Source organism: Oncorhynchus mykiss, chromosome 14 (assembly GCF_013265735.2).
Source record: "Oncorhynchus mykiss isolate Arlee chromosome 14, USDA_OmykA_1.1, whole genome shotgun sequence".
NCBI classification, from domain to species: Eukaryota; Metazoa; Chordata; class Actinopteri; order Salmoniformes; family Salmonidae; genus Oncorhynchus; species Oncorhynchus mykiss.
The window spans coordinates 20,300,024-20,316,652 of NC_048578.1; the positions used below are offsets into that span (position 1 = coordinate 20,300,024).

The 16,629-nt window shown below is 41.7% G+C and overlaps 3 protein-coding genes across 5 annotated transcripts; 1 reads left to right on the top strand and 2 right to left on the bottom strand.

Annotated features, from left to right (window-relative positions):
• Positions 1 to 4,350: 4,350 nt before the first annotated feature.
• zbtb33 (zinc finger and BTB domain containing 33) lies at positions 4,351 to 8,420 on the bottom strand. Its single transcript, XM_021561474.2, has 2 exons — positions 8,229 to 8,420; positions 4,351 to 7,501 (listed from the first exon to the last, which is right to left on the bottom strand). The coding sequence occupies exon 2, from the start codon at positions 7,497 to 7,499 to the stop codon at positions 5,589 to 5,591; it is 1,911 nt and encodes a 636-aa protein (XP_021417149.2). The 5' UTR covers positions 7,500 to 7,501; positions 8,229 to 8,420; the 3' UTR covers positions 4,351 to 5,588.
• A 193-nt stretch (positions 8,421 to 8,613) lies between these two features.
• LOC110488973 (NF-kappa-B-activating protein) lies at positions 8,614 to 14,113 on the top strand. 2 transcript variants are annotated; one of them, XM_021561477.2, is made up of 6 exons: positions 8,614 to 9,022; positions 11,258 to 11,322; positions 11,719 to 11,746; positions 11,855 to 12,031; positions 12,515 to 12,641; positions 12,751 to 14,113. In XM_021561477.2, exons 1-5 carry the CDS (start codon positions 8,913 to 8,915, stop codon positions 12,516 to 12,518), a joined length of 384 nt encoding a protein of 127 aa, XP_021417152.2. In that variant the 5' UTR covers positions 8,614 to 8,912; the 3' UTR covers positions 12,519 to 12,641; positions 12,751 to 14,113. The 2 variants fall into 2 exon arrangements, with proteins under 2 accessions (XP_021417152.2, XP_021417153.1); XM_021561478.2 differs by lacking the exon at positions 11,258 to 11,322 and having other exon boundaries at positions 8,636 to 9,022.
• A 1,492-nt stretch (positions 14,114 to 15,605) lies between these two features.
• ndufa1 (NADH:ubiquinone oxidoreductase subunit A1) lies at positions 15,606 to 16,591 on the bottom strand. 2 transcript variants are annotated; one of them, XM_036942651.1, is made up of 4 exons: positions 16,263 to 16,591; positions 16,050 to 16,153; positions 15,814 to 15,903; positions 15,606 to 15,702 (listed from the first exon to the last, which is right to left on the bottom strand). In XM_036942651.1, exons 1-4 carry the CDS (start codon positions 16,279 to 16,281, stop codon positions 15,682 to 15,684), a joined length of 234 nt encoding a protein of 77 aa, XP_036798546.1. In that variant the 5' UTR covers positions 16,282 to 16,591; the 3' UTR covers positions 15,606 to 15,681.
• Between the last annotated feature and the right edge of the window lie 38 nt (positions 16,592 to 16,629).

Genomic DNA, 16,629 nt, shown 5'->3' on the forward strand with positions numbered 1-16,629 from the left:
GGAGTCAGGACAACTACCAGATGTATCCTCCTCCATTACTATGGGAGTCAGGACAACTACCAGATTTATCCTCCTCCATTACTATGGGAGTCAGGACAACTACCAGATGTATCCTCCTCCATTACTATGGGAGTCAGGACAACTACCAGATTTATCCTCCTTCATTACTATGGTAGTCAGGACAACTACCAGATTAATTTTCCTCCATTACTTTGGTAGTCAGGACAACTACCAGATGTATCTTCCTTCATTACTACGGGAGTCAGGACAACTACCAGATTAATCTTCCTTCATTACTTTGGTAGTCAGGACAACTACCAGATGTATCTCCCTTCATTACTACGGGAGTCAGGACAACTACCAGATTAATTTTCCTCCATTACTTTGGTAGTCAGGACAACTACCAGATGTATCAGATTAAATATTTCCCAAGCTTTAAACATCCCAAGGAGCACTGTGCAAGCGATAATATTGAAATGGAAGGAGTATCAGACCACTGCAAATCTACCAAGACCTGGCCGTCCCTCTAAACTTTCAGCTCATACAAGGAGAAGACTGATCAGAGATGCAGCCAAGAGGCCCATGATCACTCTGGATGAACTGCAGAGATCTACAGCTGAGGTGGGAGACTCTGTCCATAGGACAACAATCAGTCGTATATTGCACAAATCTGGCCTTTATGGAAGAGTGGCAAGAAGAAAGCCATTTCTTAAAGATATCCATAAAAAGTGTTGTTTGAAGTTTGCCACAAGCCACCTGGGAGACACACCAAACATGTGGAAGAAGGTGCTCTGGTCAGATGAAACCAAAATTGAACTTTTTGGCAACAATGCAAAACGTTATGTTTGGCGTAAAAGCAACACAGCTGAACACACCATCCCCACTGTCAAACATGGTGGTGGCAGCATCATGGTTTGGGCCTGCTTTTCTTCAGCAGGGACAGGGAAGATGGTTAAAATTGATGGGAAGATGGATGGAGCCAAATACAGGACCATTCTGGAAGAAAACCTGATGGAGTCTGCAAAAGACCTGAGACTGGGACGGAGATTTGTCTTCCAACAAGACAATGATCCAAAACATAAAGCAAAATCTACAATGGAATGGTTCAAAAATAAACGTATCCAGGTGTTAGAATGGCCAAGTCAAAGTCCAGACCTGAATCCAATCGAGAATCTGTGGAAAGAACTGAAAACTGCTGTTCACAAATGCTCTCCATCCAACCTCACTGAGCTCGAACTGTTTTGCAAGGAGGAATGGGAAAAAATGTCAGTCTCTTGATGTGCAAAACTGATAGAGACATACCCCAAGCGACTTACAGCTGTAATCGCAGCAAAAGGTGGCGCTACAAAGTATTAACTTAAGGGGGCTGAATAATTTTGCACGCCCAATTTTTCAGTTTTTGATTTGTTAAAAAAGTTTGAAATATCCAATAAATGTCGTTCCACTTCATGATTGTGTCCCACTTGTTGTTGATTCTTCACAAAAAAATACAGTTTTATATCTTTATGTTTGAAGCCTGAAATGTGGCAAAAGGTCGCAAAGTTCAAGGGGGCCGAATACTTTCGCAAGGCACTGTATCTTCCTTCATTACTATGGTAGTCAGGACAACTACCAGATGTATCTTCCTTCATTACTATGGTAGTCAGGACAACTACCAGATGTATCTTCCTTCATTACTTTGGTAGTCAGGACAACTACCAGATGTATCTTCCTTCATTACTTTGGTAGTCAGGACAACTACCAGATGTATCTTCCTTCATTACTACGGGAGTCAGGACAACTACCAGATTAATTTTCCTCCATTACTTTGGTAGTCAGGACAACTACCAGATGTATCTTCCTTCATTACTTTGGTAGTCAGGACAACTACCAGATTTATCCTCCTCCATTACTATGGGAGTCAGGACAACTACCAGATTTATCCTCCTTCATTACTATGGTAGTCAGGACAACTACCAGATTTATCCTCCTCCATTACTATGGGAGTCAGGACAACTACCAGATTTATCCTCCTCCATTACTATGGGAGTCAGGACAACTACCAGATTTATCCTCCTCCATTACTATGGGAGTCAGGACAACTACCAGATTTATCCTCCTTCATTACTATGGTAGTCAGGACAACTATCAGATTTATCCTCCTTCATTACTATGGGAGTCAGGACAACTACCAGATTAATTTTCCTCCATTACTTTGGTAGTCAGGACAACTACCAGATTTATCCTCCTTCATTACTATGGTAGTCAGGACAACTACCAGATTTATCCTCCTTCATTACTATGGTAGTCAGGACAACTACCAGATTTATCCTCCTCCATTACTATGGGAGTCAGGACAACTACCAGATTTATCCTCCTCCATTACTATGGGAGTCAGGACAACTACCAGATTTATCCTCCTCCATTACTATGGGAGTCAGGACAACTACCAGATGTATCCTCCTCCATTACTATGGGAGTCAGGACAACTACCAGATTTATCCTCCTCCATTACTATGGGAGTCAGGACAACTACCAGATGTATCCTCCTCCATTACTATGGGAGTCAGGACAACTACCAGATTTATCCTCCTTCATTACTTTGGTAGTCAGGACAACTACCAGATGTATCTCCCTTCATTACTACGGGAGTCAGGACAACTACCAGATTAATTTTCTTCCATTACTTTGGTAGTCAGGACAACTACCAGATGTATCTTCCTTCATTACTACGGGAGTCAGGACAACTACCAGATTAAATATTTCCCAAGCTTTAAACATCCCAAGGAGCACTGTGCAAGCGATAATATTGAAATGGAAGGAGTATCAGACCACTGCAAATCTACCAAGACCTGGCCGTCCCTCTAAACTTTCAGCTCATACAAGGAGAAGACTGATCAGAGATGCAGCCAAGAGGCCCATGATCACTCTGGATGAACTGCAGAGATCTACAGCTGAGGTGGGAGACTCTGTCCATAGGACAACAATCAGTCGTATATTGCACAAATCTGGCCTTTATGGAAGAGTGGCAAGAAGAAAGCCATTTCTTAAAGATATCCATAAAAAGTGTTGTTTGAAGTTTGCCACAAGCCACCTGGGAGACACACCAAACATGTGGAAGAAGGTGCTCTGGTCAGATGAAACCAAAATTGAACTTTTTGGCAACAATGCAAAACGTTATGTTTGGCGTAAAAGCAACACAGCTGAACACACCATCCCCACTGTCAAACATGGTGGTGGCAGCATCATGGTTTGGGCCTGCTTTTCTTCAGCAGGGACAGGGAAGATGGTTAAAATTGATGGGAAGATGGATGGAGCCAAATACAGGACCATTCTGGAAGAAAACCTGATGGAGTCTGCAAAAGACCTGAGACTGGGACGGAGATTTGTCTTCCAACAAGACAATGATCCAAAACATAAAGCAAAATCTACAATGGAATGGTTCAAAAATAAACGTATCCAGGTGTTAGAATGGCCAAGTCAAAGTCCAGACCTGAATCCAATCGAGAATCTGTGGAAAGAACTGAAAACTGCTGTTCACAAATGCTCTCCATCCAACCTCACTGAGCTCGAACTGTTTTGCAAGGAGGAATGGGAAAAAATGTCAGTCTCTTGATGTGCAAAACTGATAGAGACATACCCCAAGCGACTTACAGCTGTAATCGCAGCAAAAGGTGGCGCTACAAAGTATTAACTTAAGGGGGCTGAATAATTTTGCACGCCCAATTTTTCAGTTTTTGATTTGTTAAAAAAGTTTGAAATATCCAATAAATGTCGTTCCACTTCATGATTGTGTCCCACTTGTTGTTGATTCTTCACAAAAAAATACCGTTTTATATCTTTATGTTTGAAGCCTGAAATGTGGCAAAAGGTCGCAAAGTTCAAGGGGGCCGAATACTTTCGCAAGGCACTGTATCTTCCTTCATTACTATGGTAGTCAGGACAACTACCAGATGTATCTTCCTTCATTACTTTGGTAGTCAGGACAACTACCAGATGTATCTTCCTTCATTACTTTGGTAGTCAGGACAACTACCAGATGTATCTTCCTTCATTACTACGGGAGTCAGGACAACTACCAGATTAATTTTCCTCCATTACTTTGGTAGTCAGGACAACAACCAGATGTATCTTCCTTCATTACTTTGGTAGTCAGGACAACTACCAGATGTATCTTCCTTCATTACTACGGGAGTCAGGACAACTACCAGATTAATTTTCCTCCATTACTTTGGTAGTCAGGACAACTACCAGATGTATCTTCTTTCATTACTATGAAAGTGAGGACAACAACCAGAATTATCCTTCTTCATACAAAAAGGACAGTCATCTCAAGCTAAAGATTTCTTCCTTTCTTGAAATGAGACACACTTTGGTTTTATTTACTTTATTAACAGTTGTTCAGCACTAAGACCTAATAAATACATTATTTAAACAAAGAACATTTTAAAATTAAAAAGGTGTTTAGCACAATTATGTAGAAGACACCACTGTTAATTTTGTAATTTTTGCTTTAAACCATAAAAGCTGGATGTGCCCTTATTGAAGGACATACTGAAGCAGTATAAAATGTCAAGTTAGCTCTACAGTCCAACTCTATTCAACTACATACTGACGAGACAAGAATGGGAAGAAAAAGGAACATGATTCCAATGAGTTACATGAGTACTATGATACACTACATAGGCTAACTTTATACATACAGAGTAGCAGGCAGCTTCATCCTTGACAGAACATGACTTTTAGAAAGACTGCAAAATATATGGCCAGCATATGAAAAGAAAAAAAAAGGTCCCAACAAAATAGTAGACCATGTAAGGTAAGTCATGATCAAACCATTTGCAAGGACTTCAATATTTAATGGACATAATTAAATCTTAAATTATAGGTTTGTGCAACCAATTCAACTACTAAATAATTATTGCAATTGCGTTTCCCTTCAACGTTGGGCAGAAGTGTTATAATCAACCATTAATTACAAACACAGCAAAACCAGTCATTTGTGCTCATTGCCTCTTCATTTGTGGCACAAAAATAATCCAATAGAAATTTGAACAATCCAGATTTTAATCAACACATATGGTATTTGAAGCAATGTATCCCATCAATGAGCTGGTATCTGAATCCCTGTGTGCAGAAAGAGCATCGTTTCAGTATCAATTAATTCCATCAATATCCCACATCCTGATCCAATATCTGTGGTTTGAAAATAAACTGTACATTATCTTCTCAAAGGCATAACATACTTTGCCTCTATAAAAAAAAAATCATAATAAAAATATGTACTAACAATAAATACATTTATATGACTAGATTGAGGGTCCTTCTGTTGAACAGCATGAGCACTCCAAAGTTCTTGGAAATATTTACCATTAAAAAGCGTCAGTAGAAATACAATGAGACAATAGACAGTTCAATGACGAGCTTGATAAGAACAAAAAAGTCATACTACACTCCAGATGGGTTAGCTAGTGCACATAGGATCTTCCTACAAAACAACTGTTGAACATTTGAAAAAGACAACATGGATGATATTTGACATGGACCTAGGAAACATAATTCGAAAAGGGGACCCCACTGACAAGGCACAGATCGGTGAGCCACCCTGCTCAGTAGGTCTCTGGTATGACAAACTCAAACTCAGACGAGCCTGGGGGAGGTTGGATGGGGTGGCTCCCTGGTCGGTGGGCGTGCGCAGCTGGTCGAGGCTGTGCCTCAGGCGCCACAAATATGTCATCCCAGTTTAACATCTTGCCCTGGGTGGACTGTAACGGTAGTGGGTTGGGCTGCCCCCTTCCAGGGTTAATGTGCTGGACGCTCCCATCCTCTTGGATAATAGGGACCCCTCCTGGATCTGAACCGTCCGTCTCATATGAGTAGGTTTTGAACTGCACCGTTTTGCAAGGGAGCAGGCGGTACAAGTTGTTGTCGGTGTCGTCCTTCTGTTTCCTCCCAGACGGGTCTTGGTTGTGGGCCTGTTTGCAGTGAGTTGACAGTAGCTGGTAGTTGATTAACATCTCGTTGCACAGCAGGCACTGGTACCTCCGCTCACCCGTGTGGTGGATCTCGTGTTTTGTCCGGTACTCAGCCAGGGCGAACACCTTGTCACAGTAGTGGCATGGGTACTTCTTCTCCCAAGAGTGGGTGTTGAAGTGGCGCCGGAGGCTTGTCAGGCACACGTAGGGACGCTTACAGACCACGCACACAAAGAAGGTCTTCCCGTCCATGATGAGCTCATAGTGATCTTCCTGCTCGCTTTTGGCCTTCTTCTTGCTCGAAGCACCCTGTGGCAGTTGAGAGGTGTTGAAAGGTTGAAGAGGTGTGGCCATCAGAGACCTCTTTGCCCCTCTACTGTTTTTAGAATCTCCCTCCCCGGGATCGTCCTTCATGGGGACAATGTCATATGTGTTCTCCCCGATATTGGCATACACCTTGCAGCCTGGTGAAAGTGAGCCGAGCTCTGAGGCCTTATCTAGTGTGATTGTCTTTTTTGCAGCTGCAGCCGCTTGGGGAATGCTAATGCCTGCCTCATTGATGAATCCGCCTGGTGACGTCACATCCGAGAGCTTGATTTTTAAGTTGCCCTTTCGAGCTAGTGTGACCTGCTTCTTATGGATCCCTATTATCTCTGGGGTTTCTGAGGGCAGGGAGGTGCTGTGGAGTTTGGGGATGAAAGTGCCAATTCTAGCTGGCGTTGTGGATGTGCTGCAAGACGAGGCTACAGCAGGTGAAGATGGAATATTGGAACTGGTGTCAGGGGACACCATAGGGATGTTCAGAGGACTGTGGTCTCGCAGGGTCTGAGAGGAGCTGTTAAGGTGCAGGGCTGCTTTGACCGTTTTCTCTTGGTCCTTTGTCAAAGCAGGGGGTCTGGCCTCTCCCGGTTGCTTTGTCACAGAGGCTTCCTCTGTTTCGGGTGCATCCAAATCAATGATTTCAGAGGGCTTGCATTTTTTGATGGCGTCCGTTTTGGACACAAACATAATGTCATCGTCTGAGTCCTGATCCGTACTTCGGTCAGTCTGGTTGAACTCCTCTGCAGACAGTGAAAAGGACTCGGTGATAATGGGCATCGTTGGCTCTGTACTGTTTTTGTCCACAGAGCTCACCTCATTGTTTTCCGTGTCTTTGGACAGGCCAGGTAGGCCCTTGACTTGTGAGAGCGGTACGCCTAGATTCGCAATGAACTTCACCCCCAACATCTGCCCAGCATTGATAAGCTCCTTGAGCATGTCAGAGCGAACGCGGACAATCTTGGAACTGTAAATGTAATTCAGGATTTCCTCAAAGATTTCCGCCTTTATGAAATTCAACTCAATCACCTGTCCAGCCACTGAGAAGAGTTGGTGGAAATAAGTACTCGACGCTGACAATATGTTTTTGTGCGCTCGAAATTTACGGTCCTGTATAATTATGGTGACGTCGCAGAACAATCCGTTATTTCGTTGTCTATTCATCGACTTCAGCACCGTTCCTGAATATCGGGTGTCAGTTGCAGAGATCAGCTTTAGGCCCGACATCCCTGTGGGGTGAAGACAAGAGCAGCGAATAAATGCATTCACTTGACAGTCTATTATATCAATATACAAAAATGTCCTCCATCCCAGGTCTTACAGTTCCTTTACTGCCCTATTAGCTGTAAATTGCAAATCACCTTTCACTTCTTGTTGGATGACCTCATCATGCATTCATAGTAACTCATTGTTTTAAAGGCAGAGGGAGTCAGCAAGCTACCCATTATGCTGGCTGTTGGGGGTGAATAAAATAGTTGGCAAACTAGCTACATTGCTAGCTAGCTAACGAGCTAAAGCCATAATTGATCAATAAAAGTCAAGGTCTGTACAAATATTGTTGGGGAGGAAAGAGCGAAAACCAATATGCATTGTTTGTAACTTGCCATCTAGCTAACGTTAGCTAGTTAGCCTAACACCATTCACAAATAGAAGGCCGGTCTACACAATAGTCTTGCATGCCAATCACATCTAATATATTTTTCAAATAAAAAGCTATTATGGTAGTGATTTAAGGTAGCCTTGTACAATGTATTATTTTACATTAGGGAAATACGGCTTCATATTGATTGATTATATGAAGAGGATCTAGTTTAGCTAGCTATTAACATAGGTACGGATGTTCCCTTCCTGGTTCGCGGCCTTTTGGTGAGAGTTGATCTTCCATCATTACAAAATTATTGTATGAGGCCAATATACGATGTTGGTTTCTACAAGTAGCTAACACTTGGTATTTACCTGCAACGCCAAGCCGTATGATTGATGTTCTTTCCAAACGAAGTATCGGTAGATGGTTGTAGACAACAAAACGTCAATCTCCTTGTTACCGTCGGTGTGACCTACTGCTAGTTCATGCATAGCCAACAGGAGTCGCAACAACTCTGTGTCAAAATAGTTCCATGTAGCGAGAGCACATTGGCTGCAGTTCAAACGTTTGAAACTAGATATGCTAAATGCCATTATTTGAGATAATTAATACAGACCAAAATTATTATTTTTTAAGCCAGCGACATTGCTTAAGCGACTGCTAAAAGTCAGTTCCAGTCTAATGTACTATGCGGAACAAAGAACATCGTGCTGCGTGTTTCAAGGGAGACCTGTTTACACTCGCACCCCATCATGTACTGTTTCTGAAGCTCGTATATAAACAACGCAGAATGACCGAAACAGCAATTAGGTAGTCATTCCTGTTTATTCTTTACCAAGCTCTCGAATTTAGGATGTTAGCATAAAAAACGCTATTTAGGATGTTAGCATAAAGAACGCTGTCCGATCAAGACCAGAGAAGCCCCAGAAGACGACGGAACCGATCTGGCAGCGGCAGTCGATCTCGCGACTCCAGTCCAGTCTTTGGTCCCATGCCCAAGGCCCCCCAAAATGAAGAAGAGCATAAACCTCCTCGAATATTCGAGATAGAGAGAAATGACAAAGGGTTTCGTACGGGAAAAAAAACCCCGCGAGAGGTACAGCAATCAGCGATGTGGCGGCAGGAATGATGATCCACGCCAGAGACAAAACGCCTTCATCTCGGGGTAAATGTAGTTCGCTTGTGCAAGTTAATTAGTTACCACCTGGTCTCACAGCTGTGTTTACTCACAGCCAGCTAGTTAGCGTTATATGACTCACACAATCTAACGACAAAATTGTTTCAGGGGTTTGTGAAGTCACTTGAGCCCCTACATACTCAACTTTCGGGGGAGGTTCTCTTCTGCACTGTTCAACCAATCCAGTAAATGTGGAGGAGGAGTTAATTAATCTATAAGGCCTAATGGGGTGTGGTATATGGCCAATATACCATGGCTCGGGGCTGTTCTTATGTGCAGCGCAGAGTTCCTGGATTGTGGCCTTAACCACAAACCATTGAGGTGCCTTATTGCTATTCTAAACTGGTTGCCAATGTAATTAAATACATGTTTTGTCATACCTGTGGTATACGGTCTGATATACCACGGCTGTCAGCCAATCAGCATCTCCTGATTACATGCCGTTACTTTTAGATTACTTTCCCCTTAAGAGGCATTAGACAAAGACACACATGTATGTTAACAATTGAACGAAATCTGTTACAGGATAAATCAATGTTAAAGTTTACATAGCTGGCCATATATGGGTGTTACATTTTACTTTATGGGTTGGTTATGTAGGCTTCTTCTCATCCATCTCAAAATAAATGTTGTGCTCATGGAATGGCATGCTTTGAGCACTACTGAATAGCGCTATTTACATGTGAAAAATGAATGCCATATGCAGCATTTGCTGTAGGCCTATTGTTTAAATGTTTTGTTGGTGACACTTTGATATCTTGACAATCCACTTTTTTTGTAAAAAGCTGAGGGATGGTTCTGGAGAAATGTAACCACTCAGATTAATAGACAGAGCCATGGATGCAAGGACTGACCATCCATGATATCAACATTATTGTTTTAACCATGTTATGAGGATATACAGTGGTTGTTTACATTTACAATGTTTACAAACATTGGAGAAAAACAAGCTTATATTTTGGGTTCTCATGGAGTGTCACAGTTGAACTAAGCTCATGAGGCATTTATAAGTTATATTCTTCAAGAATCAATGGATATACAGTACGAGTCAAACATTTGGACAAAGCTACTCATTCAAGGGTTTATCTTAATTTTTAAACTATTTTCTACATTGTAGAAAAGTAGTGAAGACATCAAAACGATGAAATAACATATGGAATCATGTAGTAACCAAAAAGTGTTAAACAAATCAAAATATATATTATATTTGAGAATCTTCAAATAGCCACCCTTTGCCTTGATGATAGCTTTGCACACTCTTGGAATTCTCTCAACCTGCTTCACCTGGAATGCTTTTCCAACAGCCTTGAAGGAGTTCCCACATATGCTAAGCACTTGCTTTTCCTTCACTCTGCGGTCCAACTCATCCCAAACCATCTCAATTGGGTTGAGGTCGGGTGATTGTGGAGGCCAGGTCATCTGTTGCAGCACTCCATCACTCTCCTTCTCGGTCAAATAGCCATAACACAACTTGAAGGTGTGTTGGGTCATTGTCCTGTTGAAAAACAAATGATAGTCCCACTAAGCGCAAACCAGATGGGATGGCGTATCGCTGCAGAATGCTGTAGTATTTAATTTTTTTATTTAACCTTTATTTAACTAGGCAAGTCAGTTAGGAACTAATTTTTATTCACAATGATGGCCTACCAAAAGGTTAAAAAAAACCTGCGAGGATGGGGGCTGGGATTAAAATAAATTAAAAAAACATATAAATATAGGACAAAACACACATCACGACAAGAGAGACAACACAACACTACATAAAGAGAGACCTAAGACAACAACATTCCAAACCATCTCAATTGGGTTGAGGTCGGGTGATTTGTGGAGGCCAGGTAATCTGATGCAGCACTCCATCACTCTCCATGCTGGTTAAGTGTGCCTTGAATTCTAAATAAATCACTGACAGTGTCACCAGCAAAGCACCATCACACCTCCTCCATGCTTCACGGTGGGAACCACACATGCGCAGATCATCAGTTCACCTACTCTGCGTCTCACAAAGACACAATGGTTGGAACAAAAAATCTCAAATTTGGACTCATCAGACCAACTTGGATGACCTGAGGTCTGGGGCTATTCACCAAGAGTAATGGCGCCAGAGTAACTTATTCTTATGCATATTATTGAACTAATCAAGTACAAGATTATGAAGAGTTGGGCTATACACACCAACTATCAAATTATCTAAATTTAGATAATTTTGTGACCTTTTCCAATAAGCTCTGAGGACCATTCACCAGTTGAAGAGTATGTGGAAAACAGAGGCTCAGATTCAAGCTCATCGGGTGAGTGTGCTGAATTAGCTACTGTAGTAGTCTTTATAATAATTTTTCTATGAAAGTCTGCCCTGAGTTAGCCTATATCTGACTGAATTACATGCATCGACTAGTCAAGAACAAAGTGGAAACTGGGCATTCTATATTATGTAGTAAGTCAAATGTATGTTCTGATTACACCCTTGAATTGGGGAGAGATTAAGACAAGTGCAGTCTAATTCATAGATGATAAGAAGAAGAAAAATAAGAAATCCAAAAGGAAGAACAAGAAACACTCCGATGACAGCGAGGAAGAGTCGGACTCTGGTGTTGAGAAATGTTTCACCTTGAAAAAGGTTCAATTCAATTATAAAGGCTGTTTGTCTGGCTAAGTTTATTTCACCCTCTAATGTTGTTTTATTTCAGATGAGGAAGTGAAAAAGAAGAGCAAAAAGTAAATGATTCTACATTCTACCTCTAGTCAACCGTCCATAACATAAATACATGACATACCTATACACTACAGCATTTTCCTTAACTGTGTTTTGTCTTCTCTTCACAGGTCAAAGAAGTTCAAGAAGAAGAAGACTATGAAGAACCGCAAGCAGTCAGCGAGCGACGGGTCAGAGGAGGAGGACACCAACGGGGATCTGTGGGTGGAGAGGACCTGCATTGACAAACACATGGTGGGCCCAGAGGCCCCATTCACCCACCTGTCCCAGGACGACAAGCCTCTCGAGTAAGTATGCATAGAGTAATCTTTCTTACATTTAATAATCTACCTTGTGCTGTGGCTGGGGTTATGCAATAGCAAAGTTATGGAAACATTTTGAAATTCCTCTCAGATGTTGTTATGAAATTATAATAACTTTATTACCACGTTTTATTATAACTTTAGAGATGTTAATAGCTTACTATTGTTAACATTATAAGGGAAACTCCACACTGTCTACAACTCTTGACAGTAGTTAATCACATTGTAATTATATGGCATTAAGTAGAAAATAAAGCCAGGGTCATATTTGTTAGTGCACACTGTAGCAAAATGTTTTGCACTTTAATAGAATAGTTTGCGATTGAAAACGAAAAGCAGCATTTCTTATTGGACACATTCAAGTAGCCCAGTTTATTTCTTAGTGACTATGACCCAAGCGCCTTAATTTTAGTGTGCTACTATCATTTTTCTCTTTCCCCCTAATTTTGGTCATGCCCTGCTTGCCAGGTGAGGGTGCCGCTATGGCAGAATATGTGAAAGCAAGCAAGCGTATCCCAAGAAGAGGTGAAATCGGGTTGACTAGTGACGAAATCGCAACCATTGAGATGTCTGGCTTCGTGATGAGCGGTAGCAGGTACATTACTACTCTTCTGTTTTCATTTGGACATTTCCAATATTTCATCATATTTTACACATTTGGTCGACTGCTTTGTAACGCTCATTGCAATTTTGTTACCCTCCAGACATCGTCGTATGGAGGATGTGCGTCCGAGAAAGGAAAACCAGATCGACAGTGTGGATGAAAAGAGAGCCTTGGCATCATTCAACCAGGAGGAAAGAGGGAGAGCAAAATCCTCTCCAGCTTCAGAGAAATGGTGTACAGGAAAACTAAAGGCAAAGAGGACAAATTAGCCTTTTTGTTCCTCCCCTTTCGGGAACTTTCAGCTTCGGATAACTTTTTCTCCCAGCATTATCTTTCGTTGTTTTTTTTTCTCATCGTTTCGTGATTTGAGAATGTTATTTCTTTCCTCTTTGTATTGGGAATTAGGCTTATATTACTTATATTTTAAAACCTCTCTGACACAGTGGACTATTTTGTTTATTTAGAAAGTAGTCAATTGAATATTGGAAAGTGCTTGTTTGTCACAAAGCAAACATTTTCAAAGATGAGCACAAGACTGGACCATGCAGATGTATGGTGTATAGATTTGGAGACCCATCCGGAAAGCCATTTTGTATTGGGCTATTACAATACTGTGCATCTGTAACAGTATAACTTTAGACCGTCCCCTCGCCCATACCTGGGTCCGAACCAGGGACCCTCTGCACACATCAACAACAGTCACCCACGAAGCATTGTTACCCATCGCTCCACAAAAGCCACTTAGTGTACAAAACATTAGGAACACCTGCTCTTTCCATGACATAGACTGACCAGGTGAAGGCTATGATCACTTATTGATGTCACTTGTTAAATCCACTTCAATCAGTGTAGAGGAAGAGACCGGTTAAAGAAGGATTTTTAAGCCTTGAGAGAATTGAGTTATGGAATGTGTATGTGTGCCATTCAGAGGGTGTATTGGCAAGACAAAAGATTGCTGTGCCTTTGAACGGGGAATGGTAGTAGGTGCCAACCGCACTGGTTTTCGTGTCAAGAACTGCAACGCTGATGGGTTTTTCACACTCAACAGTGTATCAACACCCGTTGAATATGGCCGCCACCCAAAGGACATCCAGCCAACTTGACACAACTGTGGGAAGCATTGGAGTCAACATGGGCCAGCATCCCTGTGGTACGCGTTCGACACCTTGTAGAGTCCATGCCCCAATGAATTGAGGCTGTTCTTTGGGCAAATGGGGGCGCAACTCAATATGAGTAAGGTGTTCCTAATGTTTTGTACACTCATTGTAATTCAAATCCAATCCATCCAAGAACCTTCTACCTATGTAACGTTTAACGTAGGAAACATGTATGTAATATCACATATTCAGAATGAATAAATAATTTAAAAATAGTGGGGCTTTATGCAATAGGTGTATTTAGTTGATGTTTAAAATTAGGTTGGATCTTTCTCTGGGAAATGTATTAAATACTGAACAAAAATATAAATGCAAAATGCAACAATTTCAACAGTTTTACTGAGTTACAGTTCATATAAGGATATTGAAATAAACTAATATGGGTGGGCATAGACCCACCCACTTGAGAGCCAGGCCCACCCAATCAGAATGAGTTTTTCCCACAAAAGGGCTTTATTACAGACAGAAATACTCCTGTTTCATCAGCTGTCCGGCTGGCTGGTCTGACGATCCTGCAGGTGAAGAAGCCAGATGTGGTGTTCCTGGGCTGGCGTGGTTACACATGGTCTGCGGTTGTAAGGCCGGTTGGACGTATTGCCAAATTCTCTAAAATGACGTTGGAGGTCAATACAAATAGTCTGTCTAGACTGGAAGAATTGTAATTCTTTGGCACGATGTGCTTGTGCAGCCTTATGATGTCCTTGAAATTCAATACCACCAGTCCCTTATGTACAGAGACGGCACAATGCTGAGTGTATGGTAGATTTGTAGATCAGTGAGTCTGTGGAGCAGGTTACTTAGGGTGAGTTTGTAAATTGAATCTGGAGTGCAAGATTGCAACTCAGAGTGCGCTCATAAATTCAGAGTGTTGTCAGATTGTCCGTTATTCAGAGCGTTTCACTCGGAGCGTTCAGAGTGTGCACTGGACGCTCTGGTGGAGGAGTAGGGTTGAGCCGAGCGTTCTGACCCCACAACAGCAGTCAAGCATCCAAGCTGTCTAGTTAGATAGCTACTTCCAGTCAAATTAGAGAAAATCTCACTGACCAGTTGACTACCCCTAGCAGAGCTGGTTAAGTTGTTTTTATGTTATCCAGAGCACTGGTGACTGTAACGGTGCTGCTGGCAACAATTTAATGCCGACGTTTACTGACGCCGGCCATATTCAACGGGTGTTGAGCGTTCGTAAATTCATCAGTTATTCTGTGCTCTAGCACACTCAAAAGCGCTCTGAAATCAGAGTAGATAGCCAGAGTTAATTTTATGAACGCACCCTTAGGCCAATCCTTGAACACAATGATAGGCTGTGTTCCAGGCCATCGTTGATGCAGTCTTGTTACACATATTTTCAGATATCATTATGCTCTGAGATTACTAAATGTGATTCGTTTCAAGTGTTTAACATCTCAGGAACCACATGATATATGTGCAGCATGACTGCAGTAAAGACGACCTGGTACGTGCCCAGTCAAGCAACTAGGGTCATCTAGAACCATACATCAGACAGACATAACATGTTATGAATATCAGTCACAGGAGGTTGGTGCACCTTAGTTGAGGCTTGTGGTAATGGCTGGAGTGGAATGGTATCAAATACATGGTTTGCATGTGTTTGATGCCATTCGCTCCAGCCATTATTATTAGCTGTTCTCCCCTGATATCAGTGAATAGGAGCAATTCCTTAGGAGCCATAGAAAGTAGTTACAAATTGTCTATTGAATACATTCAAAACTCTGTAAACCTGACGTGTTATTTCATACGGTTTTCAACATAATCAGCAGTAACTACACAAAGAAACTGGTTAATTCAGACAATACATAACTTTTAATGTACAACGAATTCTTGACAGAAATCCATTCCATAGGTGAGATCTGGGATCAGTGGATATTCTCAAGTCCCTGTAAAGAAGAGAAAGATTTAGGTAGGCCCAAGCAATGCCTGACAGACACTAGTAATATAACGTTACAGTACTTCGTTATTGCAAAAACGTGAATTCATTGCCTGTTTACCTTCGATTTGTAATACAAATCCACTCCTGACACACGTCTGTCTCTCTCCATCAGATACCACTGATATGGAACCCGGGCGATTCTCTTTTCCTAAAAGTCAAAGAGAAGAAGTGTTAGCATAGCTAATTTAGTATATAGAACTAGCTAATGGTATTACTTCAACCAGTTCAAAACTTCACATTTAGCTAGCTAGCGATTGCTGTCATTCAACACATCGGTAAGCAAATATCTCTCACCTTCCCCCCGTTGGTGAGTTTGTGGATCTGTGCAGTGAAAACCCCAGGAAGGATGAGACAAACAGTCATGACTCCGAGACCGGGAAGAATTTCATACCACATAGCTGCAATGTGGGTGACGCAAGTGACAAAGGCGTTTATTTGTCAGACACGCGAAATACGACAGTTTATTTTGCTAACTTGCTAAGAAAGGCTAACAAAATGTCGACCAACCCGAATAGTTCACGGTCATCCGTTCACTTCCGGAAGTTTCACATTGAGGAAGCGGAAGAGAGAGGCCCAACTCCGCGGAAAATCTGTCTCGCTCGAAGCAGGTGACGTTTTTTCGATGTTTCGCCCACCAACCAAGGAGTGTTTCAATGCAAGTCAATGAGTGTCGAATTTGCCCCCCAAAAAAAGAAAATGGTTTATTAGCTTCGTGAGGTTGATCTAATATAAGTTTCGTAATGCTTAAGTTGTTACGAGTGTACTGGTATAAGTAGGACACGTAACATCCAGGAAATTGAGAAAAACAATTATATCAGAGATGTCTCAAAATGGCTATGCATATTCATGTCACGAGGTTAGTAGCATCGCATTT

Bases quoted from the DNA above. Each gene is read 5' to 3' on its own strand.
- zbtb33 (XM_021561474.2), bottom strand. From the start codon at position 7,499: ATGTCGGGCCTAAAGCTGATCTCTGCAACTGACACCCGATATTCAGGA.
- LOC110488973 (XM_021561477.2), top strand. From the start codon at position 8,913: ATGACAAAGGGTTTCGTACGGGAAAAAAAACCCCGCGAGAGGTACAGC. The intron at 11,323-11,718 runs GTGAGTGTGCTG...GTTTTATTTCAG, and splicing joins CTCAGATTCAAGCTCATCGG to ATGAGGAAGTGAAAAAGAAG. The intron at 11,747-11,854 runs GTAAATGATTCT...TTCTCTTCACAG, and splicing joins GTGAAAAAGAAGAGCAAAAA to GTCAAAGAAGTTCAAGAAGA.
- ndufa1 (XM_036942651.1), bottom strand. The intron at 15,904-16,049 runs GTGAGAGATATT...TTTGACTTTTAG, and splicing joins AACTCACCAACGGGGGGAAG to GAAAAGAGAATCGCCCGGGT. The intron at 15,703-15,813 runs GTAAACAGGCAA...TCTTCTTTACAG, and splicing joins ATTTGTATTACAAATCGAAG to GGACTTGAGAATATCCACTG.